The 20,350-nt window shown below is 40.4% G+C and overlaps 1 protein-coding gene across 1 annotated transcript in view; it reads left to right on the top strand.

Moving 5' to 3' along the window:
- Positions 1–20,350, top strand: part of LOC145415629 (transient receptor potential cation channel subfamily M member 8-like) — a 318,353-nt gene that overhangs the window by 128,666 nt on the left and 169,337 nt on the right. The window contains exons 11-12 of the mRNA XM_080284850.1: positions 3,069–3,181; positions 10,113–10,232. Of these exons, the coding sequence (XP_080140976.1) occupies positions 3,069–3,181; positions 10,113–10,232 (233 nt within the window). The remainder of the gene's footprint in view (positions 1–3,068; positions 3,182–10,112; positions 10,233–20,350) is intronic.

Genomic DNA, 20,350 nt, shown 5'->3' with positions numbered 1-20,350 from the left:
AAAAGTGTGTTTATCCTTTTATGTTAAGTGAAAGTTTATTTTATTAGTGTTCACAGTAGGAATTTAGGGTTTAGTTGGAGTGCATGCAGTATTTATTTTTTGCAGCTATAGCAGGTTGCAACAGTGTGATAACTATATTTATCAGTAAGAACCACTCAAAATGAATTAAAAATAAATTTGTTAATCTTCTTTGAGTATGTAGTATACGTTTATCTTATTACTGAAGAAATATGACGTGATATTAAGGGTTAATGGAGGAAACTAGGGGTATAGCTGAAGGAGTCCAGGACTGTATTAATTTTTTTAGGTTAGAAGTTTGCCCCTCAGATAGCGATTTCATGGATAGCGGCTATTTTGGTGGACTAATAAGGTCGCTGTCCAAGGGGGCCTCACTGTATTATCATGCAGCGACCTTTTTACTTCCATGTTCACTTCCCTGTTTCATATCACTGCTTTCAAGGAACCAGCAACCTGTCATCCCTGTTGTACCCTTTCAAGCACTTCATTTCCAAATTTCCATCCTTTCTTATCACACCACCCAGCTACTTAAATGCATTCACATTTTCCATTTCCTTGTCATCCAACCTCACTGTGTGTTCAGTGACTTCATTTCTCTCGAAGACCATAACTTCACTTCCCTACATTCACATTTTTATTCCATATCTTCCACACTCTCCCAAACTCATTCATTAAGCCTTGCAGTTCTCCTTCATCTTCACCTAACAACACAGTATCATCTGCAGATAACAGAACAGTAAGTTTCCAAATTATGCCCTCCCTCATTAGGTCACTCCAACATCTACTGCCCTACCTTGTACCTCTTTTATAGCCCCATCCAAATACAGATTGAACAACCATGGAGACATGACACATCCATGTTTCAGTCCAACATTCAGATAGAAAAATTCACTCAGTTCATTATCCACATGCACTGCAGCCTTAGCACCCTCATATATACTCCTCATGGCATTCTACACCTTCCCATTTACTCGATATATTCTTAATATTTTCCACATTCTTTCTCCATCCACTCTGTCATATGCTCTCTCCAAATCCATGAAGGCTGCTTACAACTTCTTTCCCTTCTCCAGAAACTTTTCCACTAGAGATGTAAGGATGAATATCTGATCTGCACAACCTTTTCCTTTCCTAAAGCCTCCCTGTCCTTCTCCAACAAATTCCTCTGTTATTTCCCTAACTTTGACAATAAGTATCCTACCATATACTTTTCCTGTTGCACTAAGAAAACAAATGCCCCTATGATTACCACACACTTCTTTTTGCCCCCTTTTCCTTTGTACAGGGGAATAATCATACCTGACTTCCAATCCTCTGGGACTGTGCCCTCTTTCCAGGCCAATCACCACATCTTCCATATCCATTTTGCTAATATTTCACCCCCATGCTTCAGCATGTCACCACACACTTCCTGAGGCTTTCCCCATTTCGACTTTCTTCATTGCTTCCTCTACTTCCATCCTGCTGATCTCTTCCCCCCTTCTCACCTCCCTCTTTCTCCCAGCCATTCCCCAGCCACTTATACTCACATTACTTTCATTCTCTGTGTTTTCTCCATCTGCTCACTTTTTCTCCCTTCTCCATTGTCAATCTACCATTTTTATCTTCCACTACCCAGCTAACTTCTTTATCACCCTGTCCAACTCTCTTCCAGAACATTTTCATACATTCTCTACACTAATACCCTAATTCCTTCCAAATTCCTCATCCACTTTCTTCTTACTTTCGCCTGCTAATCTTCTCATCTCTCTCTTTCTCTCTGCATATAATTCTTTCTTCTGTCTCTCAACTTCCTCCTTGCCTTTGCATCCCATTCACTGACCATATGTTTTCTTCTTTTGTACCATAGCTTGTCTCACCTCTTCATTCCACCATGCTCTTCCATGCATTCCGTTTCATCTTCGCTTCACTCCACACAGCACCTCACCTGGGCAAAGATTTCTTCTGTGAATATCTTGTACATGCCTTCCACCTCCCCCATCTGCTCCAAATCATATTAACCTAATTGCTCCTTCACTTCTCTCTTATATTATGCCTTTTTTCCATCCTCTTGCAACTTTTCTACCCTCCTTGTATGGACTACTTCCTCCTGCCCTTTCCTCTTGCTATTCATCCATCGCATTTCTATTCTGACTTTCACCACCACCAAGTGGTGGTCAGAATGTCCGCTCCCCCAACCTCTGTATGCTTTTGCATCCATTACATACCCTCTGAATCTCTTATCCATACATGCATAATCAGTCATTGCCTCCCATTCATTCATTTCATCACCCACCCTTCTATCACTCACCACATATACCTATGGATCCTTTTGTGTCAGAAGTGAGTATTGGCCATCAACAACCCCCTCCCCACACAAATGTCCACTAGAGCACTGCCATTCTCATCCACTTCTACAGGCACACCCCACTCACCAGCTACTCCATTCACCTTCACATTCCCTGCTTCTCCATTCATATCTCCAATCAAAAATGCTCTCATTCCTCTCAGACTTTCCCATGCATGCTTCCACATTTTCCCTGAACTCTTCTTTCATTCTTCTTGCATGGTCTTCCATTGGTGCAAATACGCACACAGCTGCCCACATTTGTATTCCTATTTTCATTCTTACTCACATTTGTATTCCTGCTTTCAGTCTTACTCACACAATCCTTGAACCAACTTATCCATCTCTCTCTTATTTTCCTACCATCTTCTGTACACAACAGTACATACACTTTTTTTTGTCCTCTCACTCTCACCTACTCCCATATACCCCATCCATACTCCCACTCTCTCACCTCTTCATTTAGTCTCAGTCAGTTAGGCCAAGTTATTATATTAAGTTTAGTCACAGCATTGGGATTCTGCACAACATTAATTCTACTACAGCATCAAGACTGGTCGCAGCGTTAGGAACTGCACCAGAATGAGATCTAGTCACAGCATCAGGTCTAGTCTCAATATCAGGATTATCACAGAGTCAAGTCTAGTCACAACATTGGGATTATTTATAGCAGGAAACCTCAACTCAGCATTTTCTCCAGTTGCATCAGTATTCTACTCCACAGGAGCGAGATCACATGATTCGTGGTATCAGATGCCTAGGAGTCGTACCCTGGGGTTACATCCGTGACAGGGAGCTCCTTGTCAATCCGGATGTCAGCAAGTTTGCCTCAGTTAGGTGAGTGCTTTTGAAGTGAAGAAGTTAATTGACTCTACAAAGTATGTGTGTTATGCGGGGAGGGGGTTTAATGATTATTTGTGAGATTAGGAAGTAATTACCCACAGTGTATTCAGTATGTGTTGTACAGCACTACTAAAATGAACTGGAATTGGAATCTCAAAACCCCTTTTCTTGTATTTGCATAGGGATACAATGACCCCCCCTCTCCCTCAACAGCCAGCACTTGTGTTGCTTGTAGCCCCAGAGTGGAATGAGGAGGAATGGAATGGGATGGTTAGTCTACTGTCAAGTCTTGTGATACGACTTCGCCATGTGATAAATTGCTTCAGCGATAATTCAAAAGTTATATCCCTTTTCAGATGAAACAAAAGTGGATAAAACAAAAGTGATGATATCTAGGGCTGGTGGTGGTACTGTCAAAGCAAGGGGAGGGTGGCCATGTGTAATATGCCACAAGGGTGTGGGAAGTACTACATCTTGTGCAGTATTTGTGATAAGTGGATGCATAAGAGTTATAGTGGCAATGGAGATAGACTGTGAGATAATGCTGATTTCATGTGTGCTGAGTGTTTGGGAGAGCAAGTGGAGATTGTCAGGCGTTAAAGAATTGATCCTGCTGGTGAGCCTCTTGAGTGTGTGGAAGAGATTTGTTATTTGGGAAACATGTTATGTGCTTGAGGTGGGGATGAAGCTAGCTCTGTGGCAAGGGTAAGGAGTGGTTGGAGGAAGCTCAAGGAGCTGTTTCCTCTCCTGACATTGAGAGGGCTCTCCCTTCGTGCTAAGAGATCTTTGTATGCAGCTTGTGTTAGGAGTGTAATGGTGTTTGGCAGTGAAACCTGGGCAGTAGAGGAAGAGGATATTCGTAGGCTTAGATGTACAGAAATGATAATGATTAGGTGGATGTGTAGTGCATCCTTGAATGCATGGCCTAGGTTTACAATTGAAGAGTTGAGAGGAAGGATGGGACTGGAGAGTACTGGTGCTGTGATGAAAAGGGGCAGATTGAGATGGTTTGGGCACATGGAGAGGATGGAGGATGGCAGTTGGGTGAGGAAAGTGAGAAATATGAACTTCAGGGGTGGGGTTGCGAGGGGGAGACTGAAAAAGACGTGGGATGAGGTCACAGAGTGTGACCTCAGGGATAAGGGACTGAATAGGGAGGCTGCCCGAAATAGAGCAACATGGAGATCTGCCATTAGGTGGTCAAGGCCAATTCATGCAAGCACGTTGGAGCCATTATATACAATACGAACAATACAAAATTGGTTGATTTTGCTAGAATGATAATTGTGATGGTCACCTTCCAGAATCTTGTGCAGACGTGGCGATGCATGCAAGTCGACAGTCCACTGTTTGAGCCAGCATGGCTGCCCAGTGTGTACATTCACTATGATTGTCTGCCTTTCATTCCATTTTGCACATGAAAGGCCATTGAAACACCATTGCTATGTCCAGATAACAGTGCAGATGCTGAACAAATAGTGCAGTGTGTGATATTAAGTGAAGTGATAACTTTTTGTGTGTGAAATACAGTGTACTGAAACTTGTGACAAGGAGATCATATCAATCTTACATACATAATCTCCAAGTCAGGTGAGGATGATACCCCTCAGGCAGCTGATTGAGCTAAGATGACTGTACAGTGTTAACATTTGCCATGATTGTCTGCCTTTCATTCCATTTTGTGCATGAAAGGCCACTGAAACACCATTTCCATCACTAAATAAGAGTGTAAGTGTGGAACAAACAGTGCAGTGTGCAATATTAAATGAAGTGGTAATTTTCTGTGTGTGAACTACTTAAACTTGTGACATGGAATTCGTGTCTGGCAAGCATGCTGCCCATAATGGAAAGCATGGTACTACTGAGGGATGCTGAGGGAAAGCCTGGAAAGGTTCGATTATTTTAAATTTTAGGTTTCGCGGTTGAAGGCACCCCTCCCTAATCTCACTGAACTCATGTTGTATTGACCTTACTGTACAATAAATTATTACATGATAGGTTTTCATGTGATGCAGCCCTGTCATATAGCAAGTCATGACTATAGAACCTCCTTTCTTTGATGCATGTCTTCAGATAAACATCATGAATATTGCTGTGGACCTTCCAAGCAAATGAACCTTAGCAGTTGGGTTTGAATAACAGATAGGTGGATAGACATGCATATGTCATGTTGTCTTTCCCCCATCTTTTTCATCATTACTTCATTAATTTTTTCCCCTCTGCTTTATCAGTTTCATATTACTTATTCTTTGATTCATCACTTTCAATTGTCTTTTGTTACTATATCTTTACAGTGTCTCCCTCTTGTTATCTAAGTCAATCAAAAGATTGATTGGCTTGGTATCTGGTCCTGAAGATCACCTATGACAGTACTGCAATGATATATTTGGCTCATACTAATTGTATATTAATTTTTATTTCATGTTTCCCAAACATGGTCACACAGAAAATAAAAACCAGTTTCATGTTAACCCTTCTGAGGTGTAGGGCCCCATTTCAGGGCTGTTGTAATCCAGTACATTTAAGGTCCTTGTGGTACCATTCCATGATCAGAAAACATCCACATACTTTGATGTGCATGTGTGTGGCAAAGCTGTCACTTGTCATTATGACTGGAATGTTCTAACCACTAGACCACAAGGTGCACGGTAGTTTCCCTGTTAACTGTCCTATGTTGAAGAGATTAGGGATCCTGGCATGGTGTCTCTTCCTCTGCCATTAACAGTGAAGGTAAATGTTAGAGCAGACACTAGTAGGCACTTAGCTGCAATGCTCATCTCCGTAACTTAGGCCCTTGAGCCTGTGGAGGACTTTTCATCCAATATCCTAAGATGCAAGGCCACTGCATCATCAGGTTACCCGAGTTACCCCCCCTGGGTACTCATTTTACACACCATGCCACAAAGGGTGGATGGACACCTAAGTTGAGCAGTGCCACTACTTCACTAATACTCCTCAGTCATGCCATTGCTGTATCAGGCACCCACTGAATCATTCACTTACTGCACCTTCACTATCACTTTCACACACAGTCACCAGTGGCTTAGTTAGCTGTCTGGCCATGGGGGGGCATGGGGGTGGGTGAGGTTGATATGGAGAGAGAGGCCAGTGTGGTGTATGAGTACAGTAGACCCTTGCTGTAAGATACTAATACGGGGAAAGCTAGGTCCATTAAAGCTGATAGATATATATATCCGAGGGTTCCCCCTAAGATGGGATATCAAGCACTTGTTTGAAAATAAATGGAAAATGAGTACAATAGCATATTCATGTACAGTAGACCCTTTATTTAGCAGATTTCATTGGACAAGACATACGAACAATGTCAGTTAAATGGGTGCAATGGGTTGGTTTACATGTGTGTCCTACTCTGTTTGTTCTGACCTGGCATGAAATTGCCCTCTTCCTCTCATACTTGTTGAGTTGTAATGACAGACTATAGTAACACCTTACAGTACTAGCCATGTAGAAGTGCTATGACAAACATGTGAAATAAGCAGTAAAAGGATGGAATTATGGGCCAGATTAGTGTAAAATGGGTGTAATTTACATTTTTTATACAATAGATCCTCGCTATACAGTAAATGCCAAGGTACATGTATACAGTGGTCCCATGCATTTAGCGTGTTTCAAGGTAGCGATTTCGTGTTTAGCAATAGGTGAGAACAGGTACTAATCTTGCATATTTAGCGATGTGAGGCGTGAAATGCCTTGCCCATCCGCCACCAGGCCGCCATTGTTATCATTGTTGTGAACGTCTGGCGACCTTGGGTGCTTTTTTTTCTCTCACAGTGCTGAACATTTGGTGTTTTTTACTGGAGAGTAGATGTATAACCATACAGTACTGTATCTGTATAATGTATTGCTAATACACTGTGTTTCATTTTCAGCACTTGAAGTATGAAATTGGGGGTCAAAAGGGTGACTTGGAGGATGAGCACAGACTAATTGACATTTTTCCATATAAAGTACACTTTGCATATAGAGATTTCGCATTTAGCGATAGTTTTGCCAGGCTAATTAAATCGCTAAACTTGAGGGACCACTGTATTATAGGAAATAAAAAATTTATAACATCAGATTATAGGCCATGTTTAAAAGTTTGGGGATGACAATCTCCCTTGGTCATTTCATATTTGTATGGTACACTATGATGCAGTACAAGAATGTGAGTAGGTTGTATAATCATCATCATCATCCAGACCTCCTTTCCCACCCTAGGACAGGGTGAGGAGTAGCAATGTCCAGACAGCCTAAGTTTGCCCAGTTCAGTGGGCCCCACTTCCATTCACTTATCATTCAAGCCCATAGAATCCTGGCATCATCAGACAGGCCAAAAAAGTTTCACCACATTCTGTAGCTTCATGTATACCTATTTGATAGTCATTCTGAACACATGTTAAATAGGGGTGCCAAATCTATGGTTATGAGCTTCTCTTCATAAAACTCATCCAGCCAGCTGGGTCTCTTGTCAGTCCCTTAGCCTCACCAACTTCCATACCTCTCTTCCTCTCACACTTATCCACCATATCCCTCCACCTTCTTCTTTGCCTACATTGCCTCATCCCTCCTTCAAATTCGCTCAGATGTACCTTTTCCACCACTCTGTTGTCATCCATTCTCTCCACATGACCCAACCATCTTAGTACACTCTCTTCAATTCTGGTGTTGACAGACTACCCCACTCTGCATCTTTCATGAATCACAGTATTCCATATCTTATCCACTGTCTAAACCCCATATACATTCCTCAGCAGTCCCATCTCCACTGCTGTTACTCTTGACTTTTCATTTTCATTCTACACCATAGTCTCCCATCCATATGTTAAATTTATCACTAACACTCCTACATGTAAGCCTTGCACACCTGCAACACTCAAGCCTCTGTTTTTAATCAAGGCCTTCATAGCACCAGCTACTTTCCTTCCTTGTGTCACTCTACTTTCCACTTCTTTTTGCACATTTTCCTCCCTTTTCTGTCACTGTACCCAGGTATTTGAAATTAATCAGCCAAAAGTGTATCTTGTTTCACGTTGGCATGAGTACTCAAATGGACGGAATACAACTATCCAAGTATTGAAACTGTTTACTGTGAGGATGCAGCATTCTTCAGGAGTGCTCAGGTTGGACTGAAATTGTTGTCCCCCACAGTATATTGTACACTGTTCATGAACTAAGATTGTAGATATAATTTATCACATTATCCATGGGCTTAATTATTCCCAACATGAAATATGCATTGCAGTTCTGGTCATTACCTCTTTGCAAGGATAATACTGAATTTGAAGTAGTCCAGCAAAGGGGCAGTGCACCAGTCTGAGGTATTCATTTACCTCAGTGAAGAAAGGCTTCATTAATATTTACCATAGGGATGTGGGTCTTCATATTTATCACCTGCCTTTACCAAGGCAGAGCGATAATGTTTTTGCCCACCTCTGTGTGTGTGTGTATGTGTGTGTGTGTGTGTGTGTATCTGTTCCTATTATATCTCATTAATGGTTTGAGCTATCAACATGAAATTTTCAGGGTATCAAGATATGGCCAAAATCTTGGATAAGTTTGAAAATGGGCAGTAGGGGTCAAGGTCAAGGTCACCAGAATGGCTGCCAAAGAGATCTTATTGCCTGCGTTTAGCACTATTATATCTAATGACCTGCTTTTGGTATCTACATGAAACCTTCAGGGTTCAGTATCAAGATATGGCCAAAGTCTTCCGGCTCCCCCAGGGCATCCGTTTCCCCCTCCGGGAAGGAGGGGCGCCACCTCTCAGCCCCCCACTACCCCTGGGGGGCCGCACTTGTAACTTGGCTAGCAGCATATTCTGGCGGATGATTAGCATTCAGCTCCAGAATGCTTTTCTCTCATTCTTACTAATATGACTCTTTCACAGGTTCGTTGTTATGTTTCATGGATTACTACAAAAACTGGGCATTTCAAAAATTTCACTGCTGGAATACTTAGAAACTGGTAATAACCTATGTAACATTTATCCTGTTTTCTTTCCAACAAAGTTAGTGCCTAAACCTAAGCTTGTTGCCACTCTCCTAATGCACATTTTTGTTTTTTGTGCAATATTCAAATGCCTGTATTGATTTGTTAGTTTAGAACTGAGATTGAGTTTTGGCCTGATAGGTACCTGGGGTTCTCAAGGTTAGGTATAGTGGCAGTCCAAGGTCTGGGTGATGAAGTCCTCCCCCAGTAAGACCAGGTTAGGATAGGTTAAGTTGGTTAAGTTAGTCTAATCACTACAATCCAGTGTTTAATTTTACCAAAGCTCCTTTTCATATGGCTTTACACTGAGTGACAAACTAAATGGTTTCCTTTAAGCCAGGAAACCTTTGCAGTGCTGGGTGGTAACCATATAACTAACCTAGACATGTTCCCTACATGTTAGCAAGTGGGTTGGCAGAGTGTTAGTACCCTTCCCCTTAAAACAGCTAACTCAAAGACAAGCGACCACCCCTTATTGGATTATGGTGTCTGGCCATAGATAGATAAATAGATTCAGCAGCATAGTTGTCCTTATACAGTCAAACGTTATGTGGAGGCTGACTACATGTTTGAAATATTCAAAATTATAAGGCATCACTGAAACTGATTACAATATTTTTCCCACATGCTGCACCTCTGCTACCGGCAATTAACAGTGGGCATACTGTAGATCAAGGTCATTGGTTAAATTTAGATAATACTGTAACATACAAAATACTGCTTCAGCATCATCTTTGATATTTTCTTCTAGAGCATGTTGTAAAAAGCACAAATTAAGATTATTCAACTGGGTGATGCCACCACATGGTAGAACTGGGGATGACAGCTTATATTTGAATAAAACAGAGGTGAACAGCTAAGCATTGTGTGAAACTGCTTATCTGTCTTGCTGTCTTTAAGTACTGTAATCTGGCTTTAATTTCACCCCTGACAGATACAAAGTAGAGGAGAAGGTGGAGTCATTGAAGCCACTTTCTCTCAATGGAGACCACACCCATTTTCTCTTTGTGGATGATGGGCGTAGGAACTCATTTAGAGGCGTTGATGATTTCAGGTCAGTGGCTTATGCTCAGGTTTTTTTCTGTTGTAAGAAAGATTGCTGAGGAAAGTGCACCTTTTTATGTGTTGTATAAAGGAACCACAGACAGGCACCTTTTTATGTGTTGTATAAAGGAACCACAGACAGGAAACCTACAAATGAAGTACCTTTCCAAAAAATACAAACAAAAGAAAGCCAAAATAAAGGTCAGTCAATTGTTAGATGCGTAGACATACTGCATTTCAAAGACTGCGATTCAGGAAAAGGGAGATGAAGGATGACTGTTCCAGAACTGGTAATGCTTTGCTTTAGAGAGACAGAGTTCTTTTGTGTGCCAGTCCATATACACTACTTGTTCTTTGTGTGTGTGTGTGTGTGTGTGTGTGTGTGTGTGTGTGTGTGTGTGTGTGTGTGTGTGTGTGTGTGTATTTACCTAATTGTATTTACCTAATTGTGATATACAGGAAATGAGCTACGCTCGTGGGGTCCCGTCTCCATTTCTCAATAAGTCAAATTTAGCTTTAAACTCGATTAAGTTTTTAGACTGGACGATCTGTTTGTCCAGGCTATTCCACGGGTCTATACATCTATAAGGAAAACTATATTTCTTGATATCCTTCAAGCAGCTTGGCTTCTTCAGTTTCATCCCGTGTCCTCTTGTTACTCTCTTATCCCATAAAAACAGATCTTCTTTGTCAATTTTATCTACTCCCATCATGGTCCTGAACACTGCAATCATGTCGCCTCTCTTTCTTCTTTCTTCTAAGGAAGGCAACTCCAGCTTTTCCAGCCTCTTTCTGTATGACAGATCTGACAGACTGGGGATCATTTTGGTTGCTGTTCTTTGTATTCTCTCAATCTTGTTTATATCTTTCTTTTTGTGTGGGGACCACACTACTACTTCATATTCTGACCTGGGGCGAATCATGGTCACTATCAATTTTTTCATCTCCTCATCCATATAATGAAAAGCTACTCTTATATTAGTCAGGAGTTTATATGTCTCTCTAACTGTCTTGTTAATGTGTTTTTCAGGTGACAGACTGTCCTGGACCAGCACACCCAAATCTTTCTCTTCTCTTACTTTTGTGATTGGTTCATTACCTATCAAATAATTCAGTTATGGCCTCTTGGTACATTTACCCATTTCCAATATTTTACATTTCTTTGCATTGAATTTCATTTCCCACATCCGGCTCCATTCGTGTATCCTATCCAGATCCTCCTGCAGCATTTTACAATCCTCCTCAACCTCTACCTTCCTCAAGATCTTTGCATCATCAGGAAACAGACTTGCATAACTGTTCACTCCATCTACCATATCATTTACGTAAATCAGGAACATTACTGGCGGCAACACCGAGCCCTGTGGGACTCCACTTGTTACTTCCCTCCATCCAGACATCTTATCCTTTATTACTGTCCTCATTTGTCTGTCCCTCAAAAAGTCTCTCATCCATTCCAGGAGGTTCCCCTTCAGTCCTCCTATATGCTCTAGTTTCCACATTAGTCTCTTATGGGGTACCTTGTCAAAGGCCTTCTCCAAATCTAAATACACACAATCCACCCATCCATCTCTTTCCTGTAGCACATCAATCGCTCTTGAGTAAAAACTCAACAAGTTGGAAACACATGACCTTCCACTTCTAAATCTAAACTGACTATCAGCCAAAATATTCATCTCTTCCAGATATTTTATCCATCTGTCTTTCAGATTCTTTCGCACAATTTTGCGACCATGCTGGTCAGGGACACTGGTCTATAATTCAGGGGTTCTTCCATGTTTCCTCCCTTACAAATCGGTACCACATTTGCCCTCTTCCACTCTTGAGGCACTTTCCCATCTTCCAGAGAACACACAATTAAACTGTGAATCTTATCTGCCAGTTGTTCTCTGCATTCCTTCACTACCCAATTAAAGATTCCATCTGGTCCTGGGGCTTTCCTTACATCTTGAGTTTCTAGTAATTTATACACATCCTGCACTTCCACTTTTATATCTTTTATCACTACATTTCTAGTCACTCCCTCCCCTTCCACAAACTCCTTTTCACTAGTGAAAACTGATTGGAAATGTTTGTTCATTATTTCTGTTTGCATTGCCACATCCTTATAGACCTCTCCTTCTACTTTCAGTTTGGTGATTCCTTCCTTTTGTTTCAGTTTGCCATTAGCAAATATATAAAACAGTTTTGGTTCATCCTTACATTTGTCTATTATACCTTTTTCAAAATTCCTTTCTTCTTTTCTGCGTATTCTTGTGTATTCATTTCTAGTTCTTTTATGTTCTTCCTTTGTTCTGTTGTTACCTCTTTTTCTCCAATTGTTCCACGCCGTGTCTCTCTCTTTTTTTGCTATCATACACCTTCTATTAAACCACTCATTTTTCCTGTTTTCTTTCCCCTTTACTCTTGGCACAAATATTTCCACTCCCGAATTATAGAGGTCTAGAAAAATATCCCACTTCCTCTGTATCTCTCTTGTTTCTCTGAATTTTCTCCAATCTGCATTTTCGAAAAATTTTCTCAATCCTGTAAAGTTTGCTTTCCCAAAGTTGTACCTTCCCTGCCTATAAAGATCATCTCTTGGCTCCACGTTCCCTGTTATCATCTGGAACTCAATGACCACATGATCACTTTTTCCAATAGGGCACAGATATTTCAAGGATTCTATTACATCGGGTTCTCTGGTAAACAGTAAGTCTAGTCTTGCTGGTGTGTCCTCACCTCGAAACCGTGTCTCTTCTTTGACCCATTGCGTCATCACATTGTTCATTGTTATTTGATAATATAGTGCCCCACGAATCCACGCCGCCTCCTGAGTCCCATTCCTCCCAGTTCACCTCTTTACAATTGAAGTCACCCATTAAAATTATATTGTTGCTTTTCTCAATCAGTTTCTGTAAATAACTTGCCATGTCTGACAGCATTTCCTGGTATTCATCATCACTCCATGCTCTTGTCTCAGGAGGAACATACACTACTGGCATATCTCTCTTGTTGTTCTCTCCAGTTACTAATTTCATATTTATCACTTCGGCCCTGCCTTCTCCCATTTCCACGGTATCTACATTTATGATGTTCTTCACTGCTATCATCACTCCTCCTCCCGTTTTTTCTTTTCTGTCTCTTTTCCACAGTTTGTATTTACCATCTCCCATTTGAACATCAATATCTTCTCTTAACTTGGTCTCTACAAAGCACATAACATCAGGTTCATGTATCCTCAAAAAATCGTTGATTTCTAGCTTTGCCGATATTAAACCATCAACATTAGTATATGCCACCTTCCAGTTATATTTGATGTTTTCTATACCCTCTTTTCTCCTTCTCTCCGCCGATACCACTTCCTTAATTTCTGATCTATAACTCTCCAATAAAACACTGTCTTCTCTTCCTCCATTCTCTGTTCGTTTTTTTACCTTTGCTTCCTTTACTAAGTCCTGTATTTTAGCTCTTTCTTCCTCATTTGCATCTCTCCTTATCCAAACGTTTTTTAACCCTTCCTTGTCTGATAATTTCCATGTTCTACTGATAATTTCATTAGCTGTTGCCTGGGACTTGAACTTTACCTTCAATGGCCTTGCCCCTCTTTCCTCGTACTTTCCTAACCTAAACACCTCTTCAATCTCTTCTTGAGCTTCGTTGTTTTCCTCCATGAATATTGATATTATTTCTTTAACCCTACTCTGTGCTTCTCTTTCTGATCTTATTGTCGTACATTTTTCTTTAACTCCTGATATTATTATACATTTTTTCTTATCTGCTACATCCCTAACTAAAGATTCCCTGCTTCTTAGCATCCTAACCACTTCCCTCTGCACCTTTTCCTTGCTTTGTTGTTCTATAATCTCTCAAATTTACATATCCCTCTTCCTGAATTTTCTTCCATCCCTTATGTTGCTCCTTGATTTCTTTAATGTGCTCGTCCTGTATTCTTGATTTGGATTCATACTCATCTAGTTTGCTTTTCATCCTGTCCCTTTCCTCTTCCAACCTCTTATTCTCCCTCTTAAGCTGTTTTATTTCATTTGAGGCCGATTCATTGTTCACTTTTAATTCAGTAACTTCTCTTTCTTGTTCTTCTTTGCGCGTACAAATTTTTTCCAGTGTATTCCGTAAACTTTTGATCTCGTTTTCCTGTTCTGTGGTCCGTTCCTGTAACCCTTTAATTACTGCCCATACCTTTTTTATCTCCTGGACATTCCTCTGTGCTGTTTTCTCTACACCTGCTATTCTTGTCTGGTTCAACTTAATACTTCCATTTCCCACATCCTCTTCACAGAAGCCCTTGAACTCTTTCTCACCAATTGTAAACAATGCACCGTCCGTTTCCGCCATGATTCAACCGTATGGAGACTCTGTTTTCACTATAAAGATCCCTTTTATGACCGAAACCGTGTTTTTTTTTTTACTACTGTCCAACAGGACCACCACTCACGCACTCATTAACACAACCACAAATAGGCTGAGCTTCCTTTCGTCGCAGATTCAGCGATTATATTCCCACGATCCTGGAAGAGGTCCGTCTCTGTCGGCGACCTGTGTGTGTGTGTGTGTGTGTGTGTGTGTGTACACACCCATTTGTATTAACCTATTTGTGTTCCACAGAATTTGAGCTTAGCTCATGTTGCCCCACTTTCAGCGATATAATTACATTCAACCCCCTGCTATCGCGTGTTCAGCTATCGCTTGTATCTGCTATCACGCACACATCAAATGCACAACCATACGTGCTATCACGCACCCCAAGACCACTATCTCGCGTCGAGTTTGAAGCCAGGTTAAGCGAAACTTATTCACACGGCACTTCATACAAAGTTTGCAGAGGATACAATGGTTAATCGGAACAGTAACATGGTAAAATTACCGACGATACCATGGGCATTTGGAATGCATCTGAACGGATTCCTGCCGAGGATACGATGGGCAAAACAGTGTGAACAAAACCCATTCGACTCGAAAGAATATATCATACTACAGCATTGAAATTTAGCCTAACACTGAATACTTATTAATACTGTATTTTAGAATAAATATCAATCGTTTTGAAACCCTTATAAAGAGTTAATATTTCCTATGCCAAGAAAACTGTGATGTCGATAAAATAATCATGTGTTTACAATTGAGACGGAGCTCTGGCAACAGTATGAGAAACGTGTGTGCTAGCGTTCAAGTTTTGTTCCACTTAAATCTTCTCGGCCGTTCCTGATACGATGTACCATGTGATACCCCCTTTAGCTGTGGACACTAAGAAATCATGGAGACAGTTAAAGAGATCTGGCAGCAAATAAGCCACCCCCAAGCCTCGGAACCCATCAAACCACCCAAGCCTTAATCCTTATAAAAGTTTGATGGCCTTTTATGTTGTTTATTTATTCATTATACTGTTATTATTAATATAATAATGCTTTATTTCATGTTGGAGGAGAGATTGGCAGGAAATCGCAGGCATAAAGCGGTTAAAAGTTAGAAATATGGGCCACCAAAAAAACAATTAAAAATTTTCCCATTGATTGTTCAGTTCAGCTATCGCGTATTCAGCAATCACGCCCGTTTGCTGTGACCAATTAGGCGCGATAGCAGGGGGTTGAGTGTATCCATCTTTGCTTTGAAAACATGGATATTCTTTGCACAAACCACATTTTCAACCAAATCATTCCATTTGGTTATACTGTACTTGTATTTGGAAAGCTATAATTTCGTTACATCACCTGAGCAAGCTGTTATCTTTTATTGAAAACTATATCCTTTCCTTCTCCCCTCATCCCCAGTGATATAATATTCTCTGTCAGTGTTCTCTATGCTGTGTGTACACTTATACATCATTATCATATCTCCTCTTTCTTTATTTTCCTTTAATGTAGTCCATTTAAGCCTCACCAGTCTCTCATCATACTGCAAGTCCCTAAGCTTGGTATCATTTTTGTAGTCACTCTTTGCACCTTCTCTAATTTATTTATATGTTTCTTTAAGTGGGGAGACGACATCACGACAACATATTCTAACCTCGGGCATACCATTGCCACTATCAATTTATGTAGCATTGTAAGATGATGTATATATTCATCTTAGGACACATGTGCACTGACAGAGATGTTAAAATATTGCTGATAGAAATGAAGGTTTGCTTTGTTGGATAAAATTACTGCACTTGCAGTTCATACGCATTTACTGAACTATCTGCAAAGCACCTGAGTGGCAAGTGAGGGGTTGAGTGATGGCAGTCAGGTGAGGAATAAGTTGATGGGTCACAGCTGTATACACAACTGTGAGCAAGGGAGTCGTGATAATTGTACTGTACAACACTACTTTCCAAACTGTCAGTTTGCCAATGCGCAATATTTATTTCTTTAGTTTGTTTTTCCATGTTCTGTGAATAAAATAACAAATACTGTTTAACAAAATGAACTTACCATGTGCATTTTGCGCTGCTGCGAGACACTGCAATCATGTGTGTTATATCTATGGTATGTTTAAGAGGAGGTTATGTTTCCAATAATATTGTTTGTGTGGCCCTGGATATGAGTGGTATTGTATATACTGCAGTAATATAGCGTATGTATAAGAGTACAGGCATACCCCGGTTTAATGATGCAATTGGTTAAGTAAAAACCCTTCGTCAGGCGGGGTATCATATGCTGGGGTAGATTTAACTTGCAAATTATAGGGATGTGTTTTTGAGCCTTGGGTTTTCCCTCCAGCCAAGTCCAAAACCCACCTAAATGAGTCCAAAAACAAGTTTCTAGCTAACCTAAACCAAGTACCTTTAAAACAAGTTAAACTAAACCCAAAAGCAGTGTATAACTCATCTAATCCCAAAAATAGTGTCTAAAAATCATTAAAATTATGTCTGGAAAAAATAAAACTTAGTAAACTGTACTCCAAAATGATAATGTTCACCCCACGTTTGACAAAAACATATTACTCTAAGTCTAAAAACATTTTATAAATCAGCTTAAACTCAAAATTTAAGTCTAAAATATCATCAAAATTGGTTTTAAAACACAAACCCATTGTTATACCAGGGTTTGGCCATCGATCGGCGGGGATGGGTGGTATTTCTACCCCCATCGCTAAGCCAGGGTATCATATCTAGGGGTGTTGTATCTCAGTGTGTGCCTGTATATGAGTACAGTATACTGTATCAGATGTCGGGTAACCAGGAAGGTAAATTCCCAAAACAACCCGGTTAACTGGGATTGTACTATATTGCATTACAATACTTTATCAGTACTGTATTGTATTTTATGCTTAATTTTCATGTTATTAATGGGAACATTTTTAGAATACATGGTCGAGATGGATAGTCGCACATGATCCAGCTTGACAATTGTTGAGCCGATGGAGGGGTGCTATGCAATATCTGGTGTTCTGCAATATCCAGCCTATGAGGTGGCTGAATTATGCCTGATAATTTAGAGTTCACTACTTTATATCGATCTATCTATATATGTATATAATATATATATATATATATATATATATATATATATATATATATACAGTATATATACAGTACATACCCCTAGTATGCGAAACCCCTAGTGCGCGAGGACCTATTTTTAATATTTTCCTAAGCAGAGTATGCGAGTCACACCCACACGACATGAGGTGGCAGGAAAAAGCTGCCCAAAACCAGTGTTTTCCAGTGTGAACCCGAGAGCGATACCCACCTCTGATGGAGAGTGATTTGCCAATGCCTAGGATTAGTCGAATCCTGTGTGCCCTGAATAGGTTCAAGGAGGAATTTGAGAGCATGGAACTGTGCCAGCAATGAATGGAAGAGATTCCGAGTTCACTAGACAGAACCTTCCGCATCTACACAGAGAAGCACCATCAAGAAATTAACAGGCGATAATGATAAGTTAGAATAGATACCCAGTGTCTATAGTAACGTTTGGATTCACTTGAATAATGGTTATTTCACAAATGCCAAGTTGTTATACTACAAATATGTCCATAACAAGATAAGGAATGAAACAGACAAACAAGAAGATGTGAAGGAAATTCCCAAAAATGTGAGCAGTAGCGAGGAGGAGATGGAGGATCCTCCCCTCACCACCTCCCCTGACTCACCTGCTGCTGTCCCCTCCACCTCCATTGCCACACCTGACTCACCTGCTCCACCTGGCATACCTGCAACCCCAACCATAATTACTGTTGCTGCATTCTGGAAGAAATATAGCAATCAGCAGGCCGTAAATTTCTTCGTCAATATCTGGAATAATACGACATTGGCAACCGTTAAAATGCGTGGTCGGCACTTCTGCCACAACTCAAGTCTGTTGAGATGGAAAGAGAGCAGCCATCAGAATAAATGACTAATGATTGGACTTGTAAATCAGATTTCAAGAAATGCCAGAAACAGTATCACGACTGAGTGAATGCCCACCATCAGTCACTCATCGCTCACTCTCTTTCACGAAGCCAGCCAGTAGAAGAAGAACAACAGAGAGGGTTTGATTAGATGATGACATTGATGACATTGAGGACTTTCCTGAAGATTTTGACTTTGTGGGGTTTGATGATCTGTTGATGAAAGTAGGTGACCCTGGCACGAGAGGCAGGAATGGGGACGAGGCCAGCGAGGGGTCGGGGTACGCCGCAGTATCCTCCATGCACAGGCCTTGAAACATTCATCACACCAAACACCTTACTAACTCATTTAACCCGTCACGTCCCGAGGCTTTCCGCACCTATGACATCCCCCAGTCCCGAGCCTTTTTGGAAATTTTTTTTTTCTAAAACTTCCGCTTAGGTCGAGAAACGATGGAAAATCATGAAGAAAGTGGTCCCTGCGGTCTATAAGTGGTCTGTACAGGTGCGGTTTCCCCCCGCAAGTATCGTATTCTGTAATGGGCTGGATATGCGTTTACGTTTTCTATGGTAAAGAATAATGGGAGAAACAACACACAACACCTCTACATTTATTGAATTTGAACTAATAAACAATAACAGTAACAATATAATGGATTTCAGACACATATATAGGAAAAATAAGCATTGTACCATCGCGCGAGCATAGCGAGTTTGGTCCGAGTCGTAACATGCTATATGCTAAGTTTCTGGTATGAGTCAACCTATCATTTTTTCTACTTGTATACTTCTGTTTCAATGACAATTTACCAATTACAACTGTTTGTAAGTGTTTTCAGATGTTTTCATTCATTATGATGACATGCAGCATAAGTTTAGCGCACATCAGCTTAGTAAGCGCACTCGCTATGACTCGTATTTCAACATACCAAATTGTTTTATCACTTTCCAATTATTTTCCCATTTACATAGGACCTTTCCTCCACCACTGTAAAGGTTTTCAATTATTTTCATTCATTACGAGGGCATTTAGCGATATGCTAGCGCCTATTCACGTAGCAACCACGATCTCAAACACTCTTGTTTCATCATCTACTTTATTTATTCACTCCAATTATATTTTCCCACTTACATTACACACGTTTACACCCCTAGAATGCACTGTACATACTTACTGCCATTATTTATTCAAGTGAGCGTGAGAATATCGCCTGAAAATACCCTCGCAAGGAATGTTTCGTCATACATAATACTCACACACTTATATACTAATTCACTCACACACTTTTATACTAATTATTCACTTTATCACTTGCTGTCTTTTATTTTGACTAATACGTGCCTTATTCATTCGACTAAGCGTCAGGAAATCTTATCTTTATAGACACGCTATGAATATTTGACTTAGAATATACATCATCATATACAATAATTTGAACTTATATTATACCCGTAAGAATGTCACATAATAATAAATATATAATAACGGGCCGTATTTATTGCACTGAGCGACAGAATATCGCATCAAACAACCCTCTCTATGTAAGTTTCAACTTAGGGCAGATTTATATACTTCCACCCAATGTTTTCACTTATGTTCTACCCGTAGGCACTTTATACTAATATTTGGAGATCCACATGACTGATATTTTCACAGAGCGTCTGTCTGTCGCATTTACCTCATAATTTCTGCGTCCTTTCGCATTCACACCATGCTAAAATTGCAGCAACGTGTGATATTCACTAAAACATGGGTGAATACACAGACCCACGTCACACTGCACGCACTCATAGCGGGTGTCCTTCCTCTGTGTC

The sequence above is a fragment of the Coenobita brevimanus genome, chromosome 13, assembly GCF_032717465.1.
Source record: "Coenobita brevimanus isolate Jiangsu-jjx chromosome 13, ASM3271746v2, whole genome shotgun sequence".
Lineage (NCBI taxonomy): Eukaryota > Metazoa > Arthropoda > Malacostraca > Decapoda > Coenobitidae > Coenobita > Coenobita brevimanus.
Note: the sequence above shows the minus strand (reverse complement) of the source record. Positions and strands in the feature narration are given on the sequence as shown.